Source organism: Cygnus olor, chromosome 4, assembly GCF_009769625.2.
Source record: "Cygnus olor isolate bCygOlo1 chromosome 4, bCygOlo1.pri.v2, whole genome shotgun sequence".
NCBI classification, from domain to species: Eukaryota; Metazoa; Chordata; class Aves; order Anseriformes; family Anatidae; genus Cygnus; species Cygnus olor.
In genome coordinates this window covers 6,491,070-6,514,405 of record NC_049172.1, presented here as the reverse complement: position 1 = coordinate 6,514,405, position 23,336 = coordinate 6,491,070, and the positions used below count along the sequence as shown (strand labels likewise).

The following is a 23,336-nucleotide window of genomic DNA, read 5'->3' as shown; positions in this document are numbered from 1 at the left end:
CTGTTTGCCATTAAAACTGCAGTCACTGCAACAAAGCAGCCCTTCATTTCAGATTTTTGGACTGACCAACAAATGGGACACACAAGCACCCTCCTCACACATGCTCCTGACTCCAGCATGAGCAGCACATGTCACCCACACAGAGCTTTCACTGTGATGGCGGACATCCCCAGCACAGTTTGGTCAAGCACTTTCTGCTCTGAAGTGCTGATTCTGCTCGGTGCTGTGCAGGACAACATGGCTGCACTGTGGCAGGTTCCCCGTGGAACCCCAGCAAGATCCCAGCTGCATTTCAAACCACGTCGGACACACAAGGCCAATGTTTAGCAACCTGCCTGTGGCACAGCTCCACAGCCTGGACTTCATGAGAGCCAAATCTCCAGTTTTTGGCTGCACAGACTGCTGCAGGCCCCTACCCTGAAGCACATTTTCTTTGTATCAAATGCCCAAGTGAGACATTTCCATAGGAAATCAAAACATTTAAAAAACAACTTGTTCAAAAACAGAGTAAAAGGTGAAGCACTGTTACTCTGCATGTCCTAAGGAGCATAATGTGCCACCAGCTCTCATCATGAGTAAACACTGTCTTCTACTGGGAACCCACACACTGAGATATTTAAGATATTCAGGTTTCCCTTTGATGATATTCATATCATATTTTAAAGGTAACACACACACAAGAGGTTAAAAAACACAAAACAAAACATAAAACCTAATTATGACACAATTTGCTTGATAAATGAAACAAAGCCAACCCCTCTGGAAGGAGAGGAGGATCAGCGTGAGTCACAGGCCACGCATGAGGGATACTAGGAGGTAACACAACAGCTGTGCAGCGATGTGTGAGTGACAACAGCAGCCCCTGCACTGTGGCTGTAGTAGAGAAAAGGGAGCCATTTATAACTCTGTGATCCTCACACATGACCATTTCTTCTCTCTATTGCCTCCTTTCTCTTTGCACCTTTGGCCAACTCTTCTCCTCTCCCTTTTCCCACAGCCAGGCACGCCTCGTACCATGCCACATTATCCAGGATCCCACACAACAGCAGAGTCTCTTCCCTGACAGCTGCAGTCACAGACAAAGCAAGATGCAGAGCTCTCAAGGTTATTGGTCAATGTTGCATAAGAAGATAGAAGAAAACAAGTCTTATATTTGATTCCCCTTCGGAAAGCGGGAACAGATCTGCTGATGTCTGACCAGGCAGCCCGGATGTCAGGCCTAGCTGGAAGCCTACCTTGCAGGAGGCAGACAGAACACCTGCCCCGAGTGACTGCCATAGATCCGAAGGGACAGGACTAGCAGGGATGATTCAAGTGGGAGCAGGGTGAAAAAAGGCATCATCCAACTCCTTTGGTGTGCCGGTGGAGGTGGTCTCAGCTTCACTCCCTGTCCTTTCTCCTTACCCCCAGGATACCTTGTGGTTATCTCCTACCATGAAATTCACTTCTGAGTATACTGAAACTGGAAAAAATACGGGTTTTTACAAAACAGGGTGTGGAGGCATAACCTAATGATTCCTCTCAAGGGAATTGGAGGACTCAAGCTAGCTGTCCTGCATCAGCTGACCCCACCCATTTTATGTGGGACATATTTTTCCAGTTACCTGAGAAAGCCTTACTTTCAATGCATCATATATATTATAATCAAGTTTTGTTGTTGGTTTACATTGAACCAACAGTTAAAATTCACACATGACAGGAACAGACAATATATTCTCCAGTCAGCTCGCCTCATACATCACTTCTACTTGAGTCAAATTCTTCTGAGTTTTTCCTCTTCCCGTTTCACTTCTTTCTTTCACACTAGAAAGAAATCCTCAGGCAACGTCCATCAGAGATGTCAGGGTGAGCGACTTTTCTAGCTCTTCAGCACTGGTAGGCTCCCAAGGATAAAACACAACCACTTTCTTCTTTTCAATCATGAGGAAACCATTGTCACTAAATCTGCCTTTTATACTCCCTACATCCAGAGTCACAAAAGGAGCAATTGCAGTGGTCTGGAGATCAAATAAATAAATGTCATCTTGTTGGGATACAGCAGCCTGGAAGAAAGAAAAAATGAAATATGTATATATTTATATATATATACACACACACATTAAGTAAGAACAACCAGTTACTCCCAAAATGGGAAAAGGCTATATGTGGAAAAGGCTATATGTCAGTAAAACAGACTGCAAAAAAACAAAGTTTATCAAAATTATTTTTCTCTTCTAATTCTCTTATTAAAATATATTCTGGAACAACAGGTCAAGCCAACAAGTTTAATATATAAGAATCATGCAAAACCTGCAAACATTGGTTATAGCCTTCCTACAGAATACTACAGATTGTGGAAAAATGCCGTGGGCTGTTATCACTTCACTATTTTCTTTTGAAAATAACCAGACAAATAGTAATCTGATTTGTACCTAGTACTTGTATCCTATACTTACTGCGGTGATAGAGGTTTGCCCTTTTGCCAACATACTTCACCCATAACCTATAAATTCACACTCTAAAGTAGTTGGTCTTTCTGATTATATCAGTAGCAGAAGCACATAGATGCAAAAGATGATAAAAGTCACAGTAACAAAGGCAGTCGCCTCATCTTAATGGAACAGGGCAGTGAAAACTTTATGCTGCATTTAGAAGGCAGCTATGTTGTAAAATACCAGGACAAGGTTTAATGCTTTATATTAAGTTCTATGAGTAGTTAATCTCTCTGAGGTTTAGAAGCACAACCAGGATGCATTTTCAAGGAGCAGTCTCCATTCCCCATCATTAAACATTATGCTACATCATTTTCAAATACTCTGTGACTACATGTAGAAAGCAGACAAGTGCAGAAAACACATCCTGCTTAAAAGAAAAACAATACTATTAACTTTTAAGAAAAAAAAAACACACATGCTTTGCATTTTGTCCTTTCTGAAGAAACACTAAAGCAATGCTGTGAAAAGTAGCACTTGGATGAGGAATATATTTGAAAGTCTAGTTAGATTGTTAGTAACTATGTATAGAAGTGCCAGCTTCTCAGGAAACAGAATTATTTTTTTTAATCACAGCTGCATATGTTCTTAAAATAACTACTCTGCATTATCCTTGCTAGCTATCCTTATTAGTTACTACTACAGAGACAACACAGCCATGGGAAAAAGGAGAGAAATCTCCCAACGTTGCTCCAGTTGCAGAGCTTTTATCATTGGTGATGTCATCCACAAAAAACCCTGCATGACTCAGACTCCAGACTGTGCCACCAGCTGAAAAAAATAAAAAACAGGCTGATTTCTTTCCTTTGTATACTAAGGAGGCAGGCCATGCTGCCATGAAAGAGATAAGAGGGGAAAATCTAGCCCATTTTCTTTTTGTAAATCAATTATGCTGGTCCAGATTTAAAGAAATTAAAGACCTCTATTCCCCCCTTGTTTAGTTTAGCTCTAAAAAGCAAAGCTGCAGTTTGGAAACCTCATGTGAGAACGCACAGGTCGCCATCCGGCCACTCTGCTGATTAAGAATTTTGCAGTAAGATTTACAAACAAAAAGTGAAGCTTAACCAAATGTGTCTGTACACATACATAGAGCATGCTTGCACATATGTATATAAAGCATAGCTGCAAGAAATGGAAGAAATCTAAGGAAAAGCAGCAAATGGAATAAGTGAATGTTACACAACACTTTGGTGCTTTTTGTGCCTGTTCAGAGGACTGCCACACTTCACAGATATTATGAAATAATCACTATTATGCAAATCAGAACCCCTTCACTGGAGGACAGGGATTTGCAGAAGAAGGAAATGAGCATGCAATATTGCATGTTAGCAATGGTACACTGATCTCAGAGTCTGAGCACTTCAGGAAGAAATACCGTTGACAATAATGTACTCCACATCACCTAGTACTGACCTACACTACTGTTTGTAAACTAAAAGCACTTGATATAATGGTATTTGCTACCTAGAGACAAAAAGAATGAAGGGAGCAATGCTGCAGCAGTAAGGTGAAAGACTGAAAACAAATGAAAGGGAAACTTCATTATTTAAAAAACAAACAAACAAACAAACAACTTCATACATTAAAAAAGTGTTATTCGGATATGCATATCATGGCACAGAGGGAAAAAAACAGCACGATTTAGAACTCCTCTACATGGAATCTAAACTTGCCACAGCTAAAGAGACAGAACATTGAGTGAAAGCAGGCACTGAATACACAGCAGGCAAGCAACTGAAAATACTGAGATTAGCAGAACCAAACGCTGCAATTTAGCATGACTGATGCTTACACTAAGTCGTGCCTTTTCCAATCCGACAGCATCCTTCAGGGATGAAAGGAAGTGATGATTTGTGGGACTCCGGAGCCCACCTTCTCCCACAAGATAAAAAGTAACAACACAGCTTTTCCTGGTGCAATTTCTGCATCTTTCCAGCAAGTCGTTCATGGACTCCTTGTAGATGGGGACAGCACTTTGTGCTTTAACAGTCACGCCGTCTTTGGCAAGGGTGCATACCGGCTCCAGAGAACTCCATGAGTGCACAGTGACCTATCAGGCATGTTGAGAGAGCAGGAAGCTTAGCAGAAGAGAAATTACATCTGTGAAAACAACCCAGCACCCTAGGTTTCCCATCACTCATAGGAAGAGATGTTCTCCTGACAGTACCAGCCAATTTTCAACTGTAATAGAAAGAAACTTCACAAAGATTTAAACAATCAATACTGAATAATAATTAGATCATTATATAAACCTAACTGCAAGTCTGTTTCAAACAACCTGGATCTGCTACTCTTTCTGATCTGCAAGGCTTTTTGTTTTCTCCAGGCTCCTTGAGAGGAGGGCATTGACAATTCCTCTCAAGGGCGTGCTGGGAAATGGAATTACTTGGCTCTTTTTCCTCCTCTGCCTGATTAAAAAAGTGAAACAAAGGATTTTCCTGAAATTGCTCAGTGTTATTTGATGTAACCCAACTGGGTAATCTAGGGCTTCTGCACAATCACTGTTAAACAGAAGCCTGCTGCATCATCTTAAAAGGGACTTCAGAAGTTATATTAAGACAGTAAAATATACACTCCCAGAGATCACGCATGCTTTATGAATACACCCTTACATTTCAAAATGCATAATTTGGAAGACAGGCACTTAATGAGAATGACAGAATTCTCTCTTTAAATATTTTATGTTGGTTTTGGACCTTAACAGAGTTCTGCAGTCAGAAACACATCTTGACTCCAAAGTTTGACTCAAAAGTTTGAAGTTCCAAATTCTCTTGAAGTACTAAATGCAATATTCACTGGAACTAGCCTATTGCCAATGCTTCTCTGATTTTATCAGAAAATTTTAATTTAAGTCTGTGACAATAACTCACATGAGAAATAAACAATTCCATTAATTGCAATCCTAATCTAAAAACTGACAATCCAGAAATGGCAACCATTTTCCATACTGGAGGCTGTCAGTTGCCAAAAACCTCTCCAGAACAGAAACATGAGCTGATTTTTTAAAATTTTTATTGAAAACAAACAAAACCTACTAAACTTATAAATCTGAAAATTCACCACAACCTACCAGACAGAGCAGTGAAATAGGAATAGACATACTCAGAATATTAGTTCTGAACTGACTAGTGAGTCACTCCTTATCTCTAGGGCTCTTTTTCTATCCTTCTCAGCTTTTTCACATGGGAAGCTCTTTATGTCAGCAACTGTATCTTGCAATGCATAATGGTGACTACATTCACTTGGAGTCTGGTTTTCATATAATTAACAGCAATAAAACTTAGGAAACTGAAAAGAAAGACTGTGTTCTACAAGACAACTCAGCAGCCCAAATACTATCTAAGAAAACCTACCACTTTCTATAGCAGTGTTGGAAAACACAGTAAAGGCATCAACTGTAAAATGGTGACCTTGCATAGGTGACCTTGCAGTTAAAGTATACCTAGATGTTTTCTTAATATGTCACACATACAAAAAAAAAAAGTTATTTTCCCAAAGCAGTGTAGTTTAAGTGCTGTCAAGTGAAGGTGTGATCCTTTTTTCCCCCACTTTAGCTCATCAATCTAGTTCTAACACCCAAGGAACAGATTAAGTAACGAGGTACCATTTTACAGACTTTGTTTATTTAACCATAAACCCCTACAAGATTGCAACAGAATAGTTACCTTCAGGCCTATACCTACAGGCACTTAGTTCCTTGTTCTGTGAAACAGTGCACAGTACTGTAACAACAAAGGGCAATATTGCCCCTAAGAATATTACAGACATGAATTGCATCCCATTGTGTTTGGGAATGGATTTACTGAAGTTTGTCTACATGAAGATGTGCTCATTTCAGTTTCGTTCATTCAGTAGCTGACGTTCTACAGGGAGGGACGCAAGGGCAGTTGGAGGAGTGTCCTTTACCTTCAGAGTCAGCTTGTGGTCCATGTGAAGATCTGAGACACCGTAGATGTACAACACACCTTTGTCCTCATAGGCCACAGGCAGCAGTGGGGCAAAGAAGTGCTGGGCAAAATAATGGAGCAGTTTCCACTTACCACCATACTCTGGAAAGGGATAAAAAACAGAAAGACTCAGACGAATCCAACGCTGTCTCGACACAGTATCCCTTCCTGTGCTCTCAAGTTCTGCTATAGCAATAGCATGTCATCACCACCCTTTTTCACCTCTACCAGGTGCAGAGAATGACTGAAGTTAATCTTGTTTCCTTCCAGACAAGGCTCTCCTCTGGAAGGAATTTGATACTCTTCCAAGCTTTTTTTCATCTTCACCAAAAAGTCACATTTTTTAAGTTTCAGCCCTATCATTGATATTCTGTCATCCAATTAAAGGAAGCCTTCAACACAAGTGACATTAACAAGAACTGACTCACCGTACTACATGGCAAACAAGCAGTTAGAGCATCTGGACAAACACAAAGGCATTGGCGGCACTGCCACCAACTCCCACCATTGTAAAGAAACGGACAATAGTCTGACTAATCTCTCTCCCCCTTTCATCAGTTTTATTTCAGTTCTTCCTTAGAACATCAGGAGCAATGAAGCCCAAGTTCTCAAAACAAGGGCAGCTCTAAGTTAGGCAAAATTAATTTACTGAAGTCTAGAGACAATGCTTACTGTATGGAATTTAGTTAAGCACATGTTGCAGACATGCCAAACAGTTTGCTCTGCTTATTTAATGGGAAACTGTACCTCATTACTTTTAATACTTCATAGTCTGTCACTAACAAGCTGGAAAAGCAGCAAACCTTGTCTCCTCTTCAAAAAAAAAAAAAAAAAAAGCAATTTTGCCAGATACAACACTTCCATACAGACATTTTGAAAGAGGAACCATTTCCATTCCTTTCTCTTTTCATTTTGCACCTAGCACCCAGTGTCAGCATTTTCACTCTCTGCTTGGCCGTTATCTCATCATAGAAACAGCACTGAAAAGAAGCAGCAAGTCAGCTGCATAACCTCACAAGAAAATAAAACTTAGATACCAGCTTCAGTTTTGTTTCTGGCTCTTTGTTTTACACAACAGGTTTAGAGTTCAGGGATGCTGGAAAAAGATTTCCAGTAATGCACTTCTGTTGGAACCAATTACCTTGCTGTTTTGGTGCTTGTACAGAGCTCTCCACACTTTCAAACACTTCATAACTAAGGACTTCATATCCAGAGTGATGCAGGTCTTTAAAGGGTGTGTTTGTGGCTTTCAACAGGCAGACCTGAACATGCTCAGCCTGCACTCCACACAGACATGAATGAACTTTATGGAGAACAAAGCACATTAGCTCCAGCTCGGCACCCTGCACATCACCTTGTTTTAAGCAAGCTCACTAACAAACAACTAGATGGGTGAACAGACGAGAAAAGCTTGCATCTGCCTCGACAACCCGTACAAAATTGAACTGGGCTACAAGATCAGACTGCTGCCAACAAAACAGCACTGGCATTTCAAGCTAACTGTACTGAAGCAAACTGAAGAGATGAAGTCTGAAAGAATACTTCAGGAGAGGCTACAGAGTTTCTTCAAAACAGTTTGCTAAACTGATGAACATCGCATGTTGGTGCTGTTCAGCACACGAACAAAGCCATGCTTTTGCATTCCAAGGACAACTTCTGGTACAAAGCACTGGTGGTCTAAAGGACAACTCCTCCAAAAACCAGGGAGCGCTAACCAGTTATTTTTCAGGGCCACAAAATTTGAGAAAATGAGAAATTTGGACTGGGGATGGCTTATCTGAAACATGCCAAACTGTAGGGCTGTATCTGATCTAAAAACTATAAGCAACAGTCCTTGTATGAGAAACGAGCACTGTGCCCAAGCTCAGGCTTTGGGAGAGGCCGAACTTTCTGAAGCCCTCAGGACTGCCACAGGACTGTCAGGAATTTGAGTTGTCAGAGCAATAGATGCTGCTCGCTGCAGGCCTCAGACAGAGCCCACCATGACTGCAGACAGGACACCCAATATGGGCTGAGGTTTCAGTGCCTGCCAACTTGATTTTTTTTTTCCTCAGCTTTATTTACATGATGAAAATCTAGTCTTTTACTGTCTTAAATACTAAAATGAACAATGCAATTGAAGTAGAGCAGTTTCTGTTACTTAGAGTAGTGAGAAGTCCCATTTCTCTTTTAATGGGTCCTACCCTCAGTTTTCCCTGTGCCTTCATTTCTGACTGGTTTCCATAATCACATTACATAAGCTGCTGGAAGGAAAGACAGCTTTTCTACCTACGCAGCAGCAAATACAGAGATCCTCAAGAAACTTGCACAGTGGAGGAAACCATTCAGAGTAAACTTGGCAACATACTTTCACACAGAAAAAACAACCAAGCAAGGAACTCAGTAAACAAACGAGAGCAAACAAACCGCACACTTAAAAGTTTTTACCATTTCAAAACTCATTCTAGGGTTCAACTACTACAGCTATTGTTCTGGGATGTTTACAACATCACTAGTATGTTTACCTGAAATCAGCTTTTTAAGATTGGCATTTCCCTTCCCCAAAAGCCTACAGCTCCTTTGAAGAACAAAGCTCAACTGCTGGAGCAGTTTCACACAGGAAGGGACTTCCAAAGATAACTTTTCCAGCAACAGGATCTTGGTAACATAATTGTCAAAGTAATTTCAGTCAGCACAGAGGACTGAAGTTCACTGATTACAGAAGTCATATTTTTCAGCTCATCTGTTGCTTTCATTTCCTTAAGATCAGTCATATTTCATGATTTAAAAACTAGGCAATTTGCACATAAAATACTCTCCCCACCCCTAAAATGGACGCAAGAAATGTGGAGATCAAGTAGTTATCATGAGATATTTCTGGGTTTAAACTTTCCTGTAACAGGCCAGCATACCCAAAAGCAACAGTCCAAAGTTATTTGAAACAGACCTGAGGTGGTTTCCTCCTCCCCTCATATTTAAACAAATTATTGAAGAAATCCATGTTCCCCATTTTTTTCCTGATAATAAGATGGGGTCTGTATTCTTTGTAATAACAAACTTCAGAACAGGAAACTAAAATTAGGTTTGAAACGATACCCTAGTACGCTCTTTTCTGGCTGTTCCCTGAAGCCTTTTACATTCATAGCAGGAGTGAGAACGAACTGTTCTTCTCCCTGGTATGGATTTTAAATTAATCACTTGAAATCATGAAATGCAACCTGAGAAACATGCTGCTAGCTCTTTCCTCACATCAGCCTCATGAATTCAAATCTATTATTCTCCATAATATCCTGTGGTTTCAGCTCACCAGGGGTTTGAATATTGAACCTGCAATAAAAGCTAGTTATCTCTTCCAGGGAATCTCATGACAACCAGTTGGGCACCTCGAGGTGAGGTTGTGTGGGAGGGTGATAAATTGCCACGTGCATCGCAGCACTTCCCAAAACACACTACACGGATGCTAAAACACAACTGGCTTCATAACCAGCTGCTAACAATCAAAATCCCAGTTGTGGTGAAACATGCTTCGTTCTGAACTGAAGGTAGAAGTACTGTGCTGAACTGAAGGTAGAAGTACTGTGCTGTCTTTTCATTCAATTCCAAGCAAACATTTTAAAGATAAGTTAGTGAGATGTATTTGCTATCATTTTCCCTCCCCATTTCATGAGGAAACACTTCCGCTTGGTACAGGAAATTATGCAAGTCCCTCCATGGGTCCCTGTGAAGTAACAGATTTAAATAAGAAGAGCTTTGGTGATACTACTGTGCCATCTAACAAGACGCAGAACCATGTTTTGAAGTGCAAATAAAACTAATTTCCCTGAAGTTTTGCATAATTTCAGCCATTAGCATTTCAAAAATCCCTCTACCACAGCGCCTAATTAAATGAATATTAAACCTTTCCTCATTCCACTGAGGGAACAGAATGAAACAAAGGGACAGCTGCATCTCTGCTCAGCTTCTTTTCTGCAAACTAACTTCAACAACATATGAATAATTCAAGTATTTGATGTATTTTCTACAGTGACATCAGCACTGTACTTAAAAAGACATTTATGGTCTTCACAGTCACTTCATCTATCAATACACCTGTCTTTACAAAGAGGCATTTTTCCAAGTATCTTTTTCTTCTGAGGCACTGAAAGCCCAAGATCGTCGGTAACTGCTAGAATCATAAAAATAAACATTGGGATACTTGGACTACAAGTACAAGAACAGAAAGTCCAGGAACATGACCATTATAGCTAGACCACTGTCTTAATGTTTAAATAAAATAGCCTGTTACTTCTACTACTTTGTTTTCCTTTGTTGGTGCCCGCTGTTTTGCTTGGATAAATGAAGAAAAAATGAGAGAAGGACAAATGACTCTCAGAGAACTAAAAAGGAAGACAGGTAGGGTAGGGCAAGCTAAGTTTCTAAAACAAGACCAAATGGCATTTTGTAATAAGGAAAGATCCAGAACTTAACACTAACTCTTAGTGACTTCCAAATAAAGTGTACAAAACATGAAACACAGCCACTTCCTTCATACCACACATTCCTCTCCTATTTTTTATTGCCTAAGCAAGTTCTTTCTTCATATATCTGCTTCCTCCATTTTGGTGCTCTGAAAATAATACATATAAAAAGAATAAAAGGAGATATCATGTGCAGTTTAGCTAAATAGCATATTAGCAAAATAATTTAGCCACAAAGAATGATTCACCTCACCTGACACTATGTTAACACCAAATCTCAGCTAGTCATCTTGCCTATAAAGAGTTTCTCAGAAGCTATGCTGGGTGAGAGGTATCATACAAAGTTCTGATGAAAATCAGATTGTGCATGGAGAAGATAATTTCATCCCACTTATTAGACAGCTAAGGACACCATCAGATCATAAATCCCACCCTGCTTCGAACAGGATCACAGTTCCATAGATTTTGGACAATGTGCTACTGCTACTGAAGGGAGTTGTTTTGATTGTTTTACCTCAGGGGACACAGTATCACCAAATTTGTTGGGATTATTATGGAAGTCATTATTTTATGCATAGGTGCTCCTTCTTATCTTATCTCACTAGCTGTCTTTCTGTCCATTCTCATTCAGGGTGGCTAGGTGCTCACGTGCACCAGTATAGCTGAGCCAACTACTATAATCAGAGATTTCTAGGCCCTTCTGGAAATAAAATTTCTTAGAAATTTCCAATTTTAAAAGAATTTCTGCAAAAAAATAAATAAAAAATCTCTCTGGAAAATGGGGTTGCGCTCTCATTCTTAACCATTGCTGCTTCCTAGTAGGCAGCTTTATCCTTCTTCAATCATCTCCTTATTTTCTTTGGAGAAATCAGAATACCACTTAAATGACAAACATATTTTCAGGAATTAAGAATTAAATATAATTTTAACTTCTCTACACCAAACCTTTCGAAAACATTGTTATGAGTTGCTGGCTGCAAAATCTGAACCTAAAGAGCAAAACTTCCGTAGGAAAATAATTGCTTTTTTCATTACCCTCTTCCACAGACTATTAGGATGATCCTGCGTAAAACACTTTTCTGGAAAGCATTTCTCAACGATGGGCAGACACATGCTTAAATTGTGCAAAGTCACCGGAGAGAGAGTGCAGAGCCTTGCTTCTTATTCTGACGTTTCCAGTTGAGCAAAACAAAGACTGACAGTTGGTGCGTTTCATCAGACTGTTGCAAAACTTACCCAAGGAAGCCCACGAAGGTGCTTGCCAGATGTCATTGAGTTGCCAATACAGAGCACCCATTGTGTGACCTTCTCCATTGATTATTTCACTTTGACTAGAACGATAGAATTCAGTTTCTGTCTTTATACACTGAGCCTGCATCACCTTGGTCAAGAAATACATTTTAAAAATAGTTATTTTTAGTGTGCTTTACTTTCAAAGCATATGTGTATATATTGACTTATAAAACAGGCGTCACAGCAACGGCACAACTTCAAACACACGCAATACACAGTTCCAGTATACATTCAACATTCTGCACCCAAAGAGCAACTTCTTCTCACTTGCACTCCCACTTCTGTCCTCCCTCCCCACTTCATCTTTAATAACACATTTTCTGTAATTTTGCATTGGCGACGTTCTCAACAGAAGCCAAATAACCAGTTATTTTCTTCACAAAGAATGTTACTAGGCCAAGGAGGTACTAAAGGAAGTCTCAAAATGAAGAGAAAAAGTACCTTTGACCTTTCCTAAAGAAGAAAAGAACATTCCTAAGTTAACTATTAGAGCCAAGTTTACTCTCCTATCTGTTTTGCTGTCATCATTCTGGTATTCTTAAATCGTTTAGCCTGTTAATGAGGCCTCAACAGACTTAACCCTGCAGAAACTCTCATAGCGTTCTGAGTCAAGACCTCACAGTGCAAGTTTACCCCTGTTTTCAATTTCACAGCATCATCTATCCTTGTTCTCCTGTCATCAGTGCTTAAAGTTCCCCAGCTGTTTTGTTTTTATATAAAACTTGCTGACAGCAGCTCTCAAACATCAAAAACATAGTGAATGTGCAGTTATTCCCAGCAAGAGTGTTTCTGAAATTCTTGGAACACAACAAAAAACTAATAGCACTTTAATCTTGCTTAGCAACATTGAAAAGTTACTTAACATTATTTATTAGTCACATCAAAATCACAAAGAAAGAAGAAGTAAGCATGAGGCAAGCTTACTTCAGATGAAGACCAACATATAACCTACTTATTTGAAAAAAAACAAAGTAGATTCTCTAAAACATAAATATTAGAGTTCATAACAAAACAAAAGCTACCAATGGTCGCATTCACAGACAACTGCATTCTCTACAAATAATTTCGTTTCAAAAGCTAATGTATTTCTTCTGGCAAAATTGGAAATAATAAGCTTACTGGGGCCACATGAAAAACAAAACATACCCTGTCTACAACAGGGAATAAAACAGAGTAGCCCCAGGAAGAACTGTGTTCCAAGAAAAGTCCAACACATCCCTGCATGTGCCCTCCTGAGGACAGGGAACAAAGTAGCACATGCAGCCAGGCTTTCTCCTGACTGAGCTCGTTTCTGGGAAATTCCCCATGAAGTATTCCAGCCCTTCTGTCATGAAAATTGCAGTCTCTCCAACAACTGAGAGACAAGCTAGTTCCAAATTAAACTGGACTCTCCAATGCTTCAATGCAGAATGTTTCTGCGTGACTGAACATCGTGTAACAGCACAAAATCAAAGAATCACAGAATGGTTCGGGTTGGAAGGGACCTTAAAGATCACCTAGTTCCAACCCCCTGCCATGGTCCAGTTTCAGCCACTGATAGTATCTACAGGAACAAGTACGAACAGCTCCTTATATTGAAGATATCACTGTTACCTGAGTGAGATAGATCGTATCTTTGAACTTTTTTATGGGATCTGTGGTCTGGGGAAGCTTGAAATGATATCCAGTCTGTTGAAGCATCTGGTCATTGCCATTTTCATGGTGCTGTCGATGGAGAGAAAAATTGCTTGTGTAGGACCAGTCCTCAGTGGAGGAAACCTTTTAAAAACACAAAAGTAATATATCTGAATGAAAACGTGCATTGAATTCACATTTTGCATTTAATGACTGACAGGATATTCAGGAAAGGTTTTCTATTACACTCTGCTGACGTCATCCAAAACCTTTACCATTGGTAATACATTTCTATATTGCAGCCATGCAGAAATTTTGAGTAAGTAACACCTTTTGCTAACGCTCTTTGTACAAACACATGAAAACAGACACTGCTGTTGATCCTGCAAGAGTAATGTGTAGTTTACTGGCATGAAGTTTATTTGTTCTTTGATTGAGTTTGACTGAGGGACCCCAAAAGATTTCCGTGGGTTTGTATCAAATCAGAAACACCATACATTAAGATGAAAGCATGTACCCTAGTCAAATATATCTAGGCATGTTTGGTGTCTTAGAAGGAAGGAACCTGCATTCTTTCCAGGTTTAATAAATACCAGAAGCTAGAAGGACTATAAATTCTAATAATACGCATTTAAAACCTGCTACAACAATCTGCCTCTGGAAACAAATGATCACGAAACAGGTTTGTTTTTTTTCAACTAAGGACAACAACAATGCAGTATAGGTCATACAGCTATGACTGTTAAGCTTTCATTGTAATTACCATCTCTATAAAATCTTTTATTTAAATTTGTTCATCTTAGGCTGGATAGATTGAAAAATTTTCATTGTCATTAATTTGGATGATTGTACTGATTATGGCCCAGATAATATTTTTTGTCCAGCAAACTGAAAGGGACATTCTGAACTTTTAGACACATGCACAGGTATCAACATTATATATCTCTCTCTCTGAACAAATGGGCAAACAGCATCACGTATCTCTGCTTGAACTACAAAAATAAGATACAGTACCTTGATTTAATAGGAGACAAAACAAATCCTCTTAATTTTTTCTTTATGTATTGCATATAATCAAATAACTTGAAAAAAGAATAAAAGGTAAATAAAAAGGTAAAAAAGAATAAAAATCAATACTTTTTAGAGTTCAGCACAATTCAGCATTGGTTGTGCTTCTTCTGTGTCTAACTGACACAGAATCTTTCAACACAGCCACTGAAAACAGATGCCAGGCTATCATTACTAAGCTATATATTAAATAGAATTGATATTAAAATTAATAGTCTAACATTCTCTCATCTACCAGGCACAGCCACCTGACTTTTTATTACTAAGTCACAACATTGACTATGTTTTATAGTTCACATCCAATGGAAGAAGAGCCATAAAACAAGTAAATCTGGAATTAAGCTAGTAGCCAGGGTCAAGCAGTGCCTTAACATTTCAATCAATACAAGCTTCTCCATCTGAAGAGATCATAAAAAAGTGTCACTTACTGGTTAAGAAAGGAAAAGTTATTTTTAAAACTAAAAATAATTAGAAAAAAAAATATGACTTTTCTTTGGCATTCCTATAATGGCAACTCTAATAAAACAACTGATTGTATTAAAGCTGGTTCCTCTTGCAACATCAAGATGTTAATATTGCAACATCTTGCAATATTAACCACTGAGGAGGGATCCAGTCCAGTTCCATCCCCTTCCTCCTCACCACTACGCACTTCTATCCCACCTGCTACTTACCAGACCTAACACTGTATCAACCCAGCAGCAGTTGTGATGCTCTAGTTTGTTGGGAAGAGACCCACTGCCCTCACTAAATGAGAGCAGAGGGAACAATAAAGTTTGGAAGCCCAGCCTTACCTTTTCCAGTGTACTGAAGGATGGCCAGGATTGAAATCCATATTCTGAAGCAAAACGAGTTTTAGGATACACTGTCCAGTTCCAGCAGTCACTGCTGTAGTCGTAAAAGTGAGTGTCACCATAATGGGTATCATAAGGATTCTGGGAGAGCCAGCCTTCTTTAACTGACTCCACGCCATTGGTAGGACTGGATGCAACAAAAGGACGGCTCTTATCTACCTGGGATTAGAGAAAAAAAAAAAACCAACAACCCACAACCCCTCTTAAAGTGATTGGCTTTTATCATCTAAGTATCTAGAATACATTTTGAAAAGGGAGGGGGATGCAGGGGAAGAACATGCCTTTTCCAAAATTCTGAGTCACCACCTAGGAAACATTCTTTTTTGTGTCCTGACATTCATCATCTTTACTAGCTTAATTAGCTTCTTATTCCTGTTCCTGGAATACAGTTAGGCATGATATTGCTTGCTCTGCTGTTCTAAAGAATTTTCTCCTCACATCAAGAGATTTTCTATCTTTATATGCTTCTAAATTCTTAATGAAACCTATTTAAAGTGCATCTCATGAAAAATAAACTCAAGGAACATTAATATTTGAATACCGTGACTTCTTTCCTTTATGTAAAATCATTACTTTTCTAGTGTTTTTGCAGCAGCAAGGCCATGATTTTTTCCCTTTGTTATTAAGCAGTTACCTATATTTAGTCTCAACAAACCCAACGTATTCTACTACTAATGCCTGCATGGTAGCATTGCAGGTTATTGTCATTTTGGCTGGCTCTGCACGTCAAGGTAGATGACACTATATAAGGGGTTACATTTCAAATTATTCAGAGTGGCTTTTACTTATAGCCTCAGCAGATTTGGTATAATAAATCTTCTATTAGTATCCTCAGTACCCTACAAAGTACTGAAGGAATCCTTCTGCAGGTATAATTCATTTATCCCTCCACTGGTAAGACAGAGGCCTGAATTACCAGTCACAAGATACTGCAATTGGCTCTAACACAGCACAGCACTTCACTTAGACATGTAATTCATTTCAAGAAAGAGTAGCCCTGCTCCTCACCGCCCCGGTGCTTTTTTTTTTTTTTGAATATGAGTATAATTGACAATTAACTGAAACAATTTATTACAGGATATCCTAGGTTCCCCAAAGTCTTTAAGTGATACAGTTCAGTTCTGCTAGTAGTTAAGGATTTCCTCAGCTGGTTTGTATTATACAGGACCTGAAATTACATCACTGTATGGTTCTTTCTGGCACTCAAGATAGTTAATCTATGTGTTTAAAATAAAAAAGGCTCCCTGCTGGACAGCGACAATGCACAAGTGGACTATAACTGAAAACAGTATCAAGCCAGAACACCTCACTTTGTGAAACATGCACTGGCCATCCAAACTGTTCAGCCAGCCACTGAAACACCACAGCATACCTGTACAGGCCACTCAGTGCAAAGAAACTACCTGAAATACATGCATCTACATTCTTGATTAACACCTTGATTCTAAGAAGCAACTAACACTTAGCATGCATAACTTCTCAGAGCCAGATCCTTTTCAGCAGGTTCTTTCAAACCCATCCCTCATTTTTATTATTTCCCTGTATCTCCATCTTTCCAGTAGAAATGTACTATGAGTTCTCAGAGTACAGCTACTCTGACAATGCCAGTAGCCTCTAACAACAAGCAATAACATTGCTATCACCTACATACTGTTTGCCTGCCTTAGTGCAAATGAAGCATCAGGTCATGAGCCCCAAAACATAAAATGCATCTCATCATCAAAATGACAGAGGTTACCATCAACCTGGAGTATTATCATATCCTGAAGTCAGTAACAGCAAGCTGCACAAGCGATAACTGGGTTAAGAAAAGGCCACTAACATTTTTAGGTTAACAAAACCTCATGCTCTCTTATTGAAAAGGGAATTTCTAACTACACAAAATACTTGCAATATTTTGTCATTCTACACACCTCTTAGTGAAAAGGAGAGCTAAGAATATCACTTGGGTTCAAGCATTGTTTATAAATCCCTACATATGCAACATCAATTTGGCACTTTCAAATCAATTTCACTCTACATATGCCAAAAAAAAAAGTTAGTTAAAAGTAGATTCTACAGCGTAATGAAGAACTGCAATACTTCCAAGGAGGAAGAAATAAAGCTACAAAAACTGTGCTGAGTAGTGCTAAATCACAGCAGGCATCATCACAGATTTCAGGTGCTTCTGGTTTGCACTCTCACAGTTTAAGTCTTATCTCAAATATTTTATTTTGCTTTCATATACTGTAAAACATCATTAGCCTGTTTAAAACAAAACAAAACCACGCATCACAAAAAACAATATAATGACCAAATAGCATGGAAAGGACAATGTTTGGTGTAGCTTTTGTTTAACATACTTAAGCCAAACACTTCAGTCAAGTACTAGAAGTGTACACTGGACAAATAGTATTTTCATGAATTTTTTCAACTACAGTTGAAAAGCTTAGGGTTGTTAAATCCATCATACAATATGCTTCAATAAAATCAGGATAACGGAAATTGATCATCTAGATCAATTAACGGGCAAGCTGATTTTTGTCCATTGCAAGTGAAGGCATTTTGTGGTGCAAATAAAATAGGAAAGAAAAAAGAGTCAAGACTGTCTACTTTTTCAGGTCTTCTTTAACATATCACAGAGTCATTTTTTTGGTTTGTTTTGTAGATGACCCTTGAGTTTAGAGTTGTTTACACAAGCTCGGAAAGTACAATCCCTCAATAATGTGCTGTTTTTCATTTCCAAAGAGAATTAAAAAAAATTGCTTAAATTGCTAACTTTAAAATCTTTTGCCAAGCCACATTCCCCCCTGGTTTCTTGAGATTACTTACAGCAAGAACTATTTCTCGGATGTTCTTCACATACAGCAGCACGTAATCTTTGATATAGACTTCTCTGTCAGCACGTGGTATGGAGAACCAGTCACTTGCAATTGCTGCTTCATTTTCATTGTTACCACTCCACAGAATAATTGATGGATGGGATTTTAACCGCCTTACCTGAAATACAATTCAGCCTCAGAGGTTAAGCAAAATACAACTCTTAGAAGTAATTAAAAAAAAATCACTTTGTTATTACTTGAATTACAAGTCCACTTGCATATTTTACATATTCTGAGTCTACATTCACATGTTTTTATCCACACTGTTCACTATTCCCCCAGCTCCGGATCAGGCTTAAACTTCTGTATGCTTGCATAAACTTTTAGTATGCCAACGCACATCCATTATACACACATGTGTAGCTCCAACCGCTTCTACTCAGCCACATGTAAAGGGTAAATTCTGTGCTAAGGCACGTTGCTACCATGAGAGCTCACTCTCTCAGTGGATGCTCTTTAATATCCTTGAGAAGAGAGCAGTTTGCATGTGAGGAAGGCCTGGACCTCTGCTTCACCTACTACTCCCGCAAGTACGTTAAAGAGGATTTACCAAGATTACCTTTTGTTTCAGCTACCTAAATTAACATTAACAAATACTTTCAAGTGAGCATTTCTGGGAAACTAAATTATGCAGACACTCAATCAAAGCCAAGTTATGCGAAATAAATCACATTGACAAAATACCTGATGAGAAACTTCTGCTCTTACTGATTCCAAGTAGTTCTGGTCAGTTGGATACAGCGCACATGCAAACATAAAATCCTGCCAAATCTATGAGAAATAGGAAATAAAATAAAAAATCTGTTAGCAAATAATTTTCCATACTTGAAAAAATAAATGTTTATTTGGATACACAATACTTTGTCCAAACAGAAGTTATTTATATCAAAGAAAATTAAACTGAAATGCTGTATTCGTTAGTTTTGGAAAGCATCACCAAAACAATCGCATTCCCTATGGCATTCAGCATGCGCATACTGTACCGTGTTTTTTCTCAATATAAAGAGTTATAAAATATTTACCCTTAGGAACTAGAGCCTGACAGCCTTCACCAATCAGCAGAATATTTCTCAGTAAGATGTACTTCAATAGGTTTCCGTGGAATAAGTAGAACCCATGCATTGCTCAAACATTAATATGGGGCAGTCTCCAGCTGAACAGAGCAATTTTGTATTTAATGCTTTGCATATGTAACATTAAATCCCCATTACTTGTTAAAAGAAGAGAGTAATTCTTCTGATGAGGTATCATGCATGCTTCAAGGGTACTCCTTAACAAAACACTTCCACACCAAATGCACAAACTGATCTTAAAAAGAGCAAATCTTACTCAGTAAGAGGGGCAGAAACAAACTTTAACAGCATGCTTCTCTTTCTTTTCAAAGAAAGATCAAGTAGACCCTGGTAGAAAACAGCAAGCCTTTCAATTCATCAATGAACTCTGTCATTTGTACCTTGAAGGAGATTACAAAAAAGTGGAAAGGAAGAAGCCCAAAGGGATGGGTAGGATTTCTTGTTTTAACTCTTTTTTTTTTTTAATGCCCTAACTCTGGACTGTCTATCTCAAATGTTAATGGAAAAATCTCTTGAAGGAGTGCATTAACCTAAAGGAGGGAGTCCTTCCCAATGGACTACACTTTTCTGCACACCATACTACATATATAATGAAGAGATCCAGCTCAGCTCCTCATACAGTCATGATTTCCTTGCAGTGGCAACATGCTTTTCCATTTCAGTGTACCATACCCCAGAAAACCTGGGGATATGGAAGAAGACAGGGTATGTGTATGTAATGCATCCATAATTGTTACAGTCCCACACTCTAAGAAAAAACAAAGCTACTGCTGAAAAACTACTCAGAATCCTTCAGTGACTGTGTGAAGTCAAAGCTCTCTGTACCAAATTAAGCTATTTCTTTCACTACTTCCCTCTGTGAGCTATTACTGTTTTTCCTTAAACACAGCTTGACTCTAATGCTCTTTTAAGCCTTTGCAAGACCATCAGAAGGAATAAAACCAAAAGCCTCCAGCACCGCTCTGCTCCAGAATAAGGGTCTGATTTTCCGCATCTACTTGCTATTCTGGCTGCTAAATAAGATCTAAATCTTGCATTGAGCACTGCCCAGGCACAGATCTACATGGCCTACTTAGATGCACAGTGTCAAAAATGAAAGAACTGCAAGTGCTCAGAAGCCCTGAAAAAATCAGGGCATTCATTCAGATGACTAAAATAGATGTAACTATTTTTTTTTTTTTTTTTGCCAAGCACACCCAGGAGAAGGCAGCAAGGCGTCAATTCTGTTTTCCTTTTTTTTATATGCTGTAGATAAAGACCATAAACATTTCTTGGGATTTTAATACCAGATGCATCTCATCCTTCACTCATCCAGTTCCTATTTCATCAAAGCTTATTAACATGTGCCTCCAAGCTCATATAATCAAAGGTACTCATCTAGGATTATATACGTTTGCCATAGGTGCTCCCCTTACAGCTACATTTATACTCAATTACAGCTTGTTCAAAAATGGTCCTTTAGATAAGGCCTTCCATGCTCGGTGTACGGCCAAATGAAACTTTTTTCTTAAAAACTTTGAGTAAAATATATATATATTTATCTTGACTACCCTTGTAAAAGAGAAAATACTTTTTAAAGAAATAAAATTCATTTCCCCAGCAGGGAAAAACATGAGTACCTTCCATGGTGTTTTGATTACTGAAAGGTAGCTTTAAGCACAGAAGTCAAATTGTGCAAACCTTAAATCCTCACTGAGGTCAGATTCCAAGGCCTTTGCTCTCAATCTGGGACATATACTGAAGTGCTCAGATTTTTCAGCAGGGCTATTCTCACACAAGTAAGTACTAAACACAGCCAAAAGGCCCCACGGTCTGGCTGCAGTGCAAAAAATATTAGTTGAGCTTGTCAATAACCCCCTCCGATGCACTATCTGTTTCACAACTATTTCAAGTCCCTGTTGCTGCTTACTCCAGGCCTATAATCCACAGAAGTTCTTCTTTCATGCCCATCAACACAGTGCAAACATCGACATCCTGCATTAAGCGACATCACTTGTACCAGTCCCTCAGATGTTCATTATTTCCTCTCAATCTTTCCCAAGAGAGTAGGAAATGTAGAACTGTGGAGAGGTACAATATAGATAGATGATGGTTTTGGCCTGAGAAGAGATAGAAGACAAAGAGCTAAAGGCACAAGCATCTAGCTCTGATTTTGGGAAATGTAAGAGTGCAGGAAAAACAGACGGTAGAGAGAAAAGGAAGGGAAAATGGGAAACTGAGGTTCCGGGCTGGGAAGGGTGGTGGGGAAAAGTGAGGAACATAGAGTTGTAGCCTTAATTAGAAGAGAAAATACAAGTTGGGGTTCTAATATAGACTCCAAAATATCACTATATCACTTCCAGTTTCAACAGACAGCCTCACTAATGAGCTATTTAAATAATTTAAAAGATTTTTTTAGATATGTATATATCTATGTACACACATATGTATCTATCAGGCTGGTAATCTATGCATCCTTTGGAAAGATGGCTAGAACTTAAGCATTAATTCTCCTATTTTGTTCATTTAGGGTAGACTTTAATTTGCAAGTTCTTGTCCATTTTCAAACACGTGGTCTGTATTTTTGTTTTACCATTATTCCTAGTTCATCGCAAATATCATAAAAATCATCTTGCTCGTATACTCCTCCTCCCCAAACCCGAAGTGCATTCATGTTAGCATCTGCTGCAGACTTCAAGAGTAGCCATAATCTGTCAAATACAAAAAGATTTATACATGTTTTGTGAAAGTGTATCACTTAGGATTTTCTACAAAAAAAAAAAAGTACATCATTAGCAGGCAATCTAAGATTTATAACTCTGATAGAAACCAGACTGTTTTGATACCTTCTAATCCTGTATATCGGGAGAGAGATCTCAAAAACCAATTTTTTTGTGTAGAAAAAGTTACTTGGTCCTGTTAACTAATAGCCAAAATAGATGGAGTGGTACATATAAGAAAGTGCTTTTACAAAAGCAGTGGCAGAAGCAGATTTGGAAATGTCCATTATTGATCAGGTTGCTCTTTTCTTCTTAGATATTACTTGCTTTAAGTATCTATCATTTGAGTTGAAATCTCTTTTAAACATGTTTGGAAATCTATAGTCTCCTCTTAAGGTCCACAATGCATTATGAGAAGGGGGAGAACAGAAAGACTGAGGCTCTGAATCTCATTATAAGGGATTCAGGGCCTGTTAATTTTCCTTATTCATGCGGGCAGCCTCTAAATTACATGTGGATACACAGTGTGCTGAGGCATGCCCTGTCATCCAAGTGCTCCAACTACCCAGAACAAAGCTAGTCAAAAGTACATTGTGGCCTCCATCCTACCACTGGCGTGCCACGTCTGTGAAATCCAAGAAGCCTCCACCAGATATGGGAAGAGCGAGAGGCTGTTTATGCATTTCTCTCTCCCTGTACTAGAAGGGGTGGGACATGGCTGAAGTGCACCTCCTCTGAGTGCCAATGAACATGTCCCAGGCAACAGGATCAGAGAGCCTGAGAATTATCCCTAAAAATAACAGAAAGGCCAGTATCCTGTGGACAGTAAAAAACAACCTTCCCAGCAGCTGTTGCACCTCCATACCTTGAACATCATTCCAATCCTTCAGTGTTAATTAACCCTTAGTTCTGAGTTCCCTGACCCGCAACAATTTGTCCTACCAAAGGAGTCCCAGCCCTCAACACCACCCTTTGATAGAGAATCACAAGGAGGAAAAGATGACCCTTTATCCTAAGAAA

At 38.9% G+C, this 23,336-nt stretch overlaps 1 protein-coding gene across 2 annotated transcripts in view; it reads right to left on the bottom strand.

The window, feature by feature from the left end:
- Nucleotides 1-1,619: 1,619 nt before the first annotated feature.
- The window catches only part of MANBA (mannosidase beta), a 45,856-nt gene continuing 24,139 nt past the window's right edge, over nt 1,620-23,336 (bottom strand). For both annotated transcript variants that reach the window (XM_040555589.1, XM_040555590.1), the window contains exons 9-17: nt 22,190-22,307; nt 19,229-19,315; nt 18,495-18,662; nt 15,624-15,842; nt 13,741-13,905; nt 12,091-12,235; nt 6,378-6,520; nt 4,264-4,521; nt 1,620-2,042 (exon numbers count right to left, since the gene is read on the bottom strand). In XM_040555589.1, the coding sequence (XP_040411523.1) occupies nt 1,818-2,042; nt 4,264-4,521; nt 6,378-6,520; nt 12,091-12,235; nt 13,741-13,905; nt 15,624-15,842; nt 18,495-18,662; nt 19,229-19,315; nt 22,190-22,307 (1,528 nt within the window). In that variant the 3' untranslated portion in view covers nt 1,620-1,817. The remainder of the gene's footprint in view (nt 2,043-4,263; nt 4,522-6,377; nt 6,521-12,090; nt 12,236-13,740; nt 13,906-15,623; nt 15,843-18,494; nt 18,663-19,228; nt 19,316-22,189; nt 22,308-23,336) is intronic.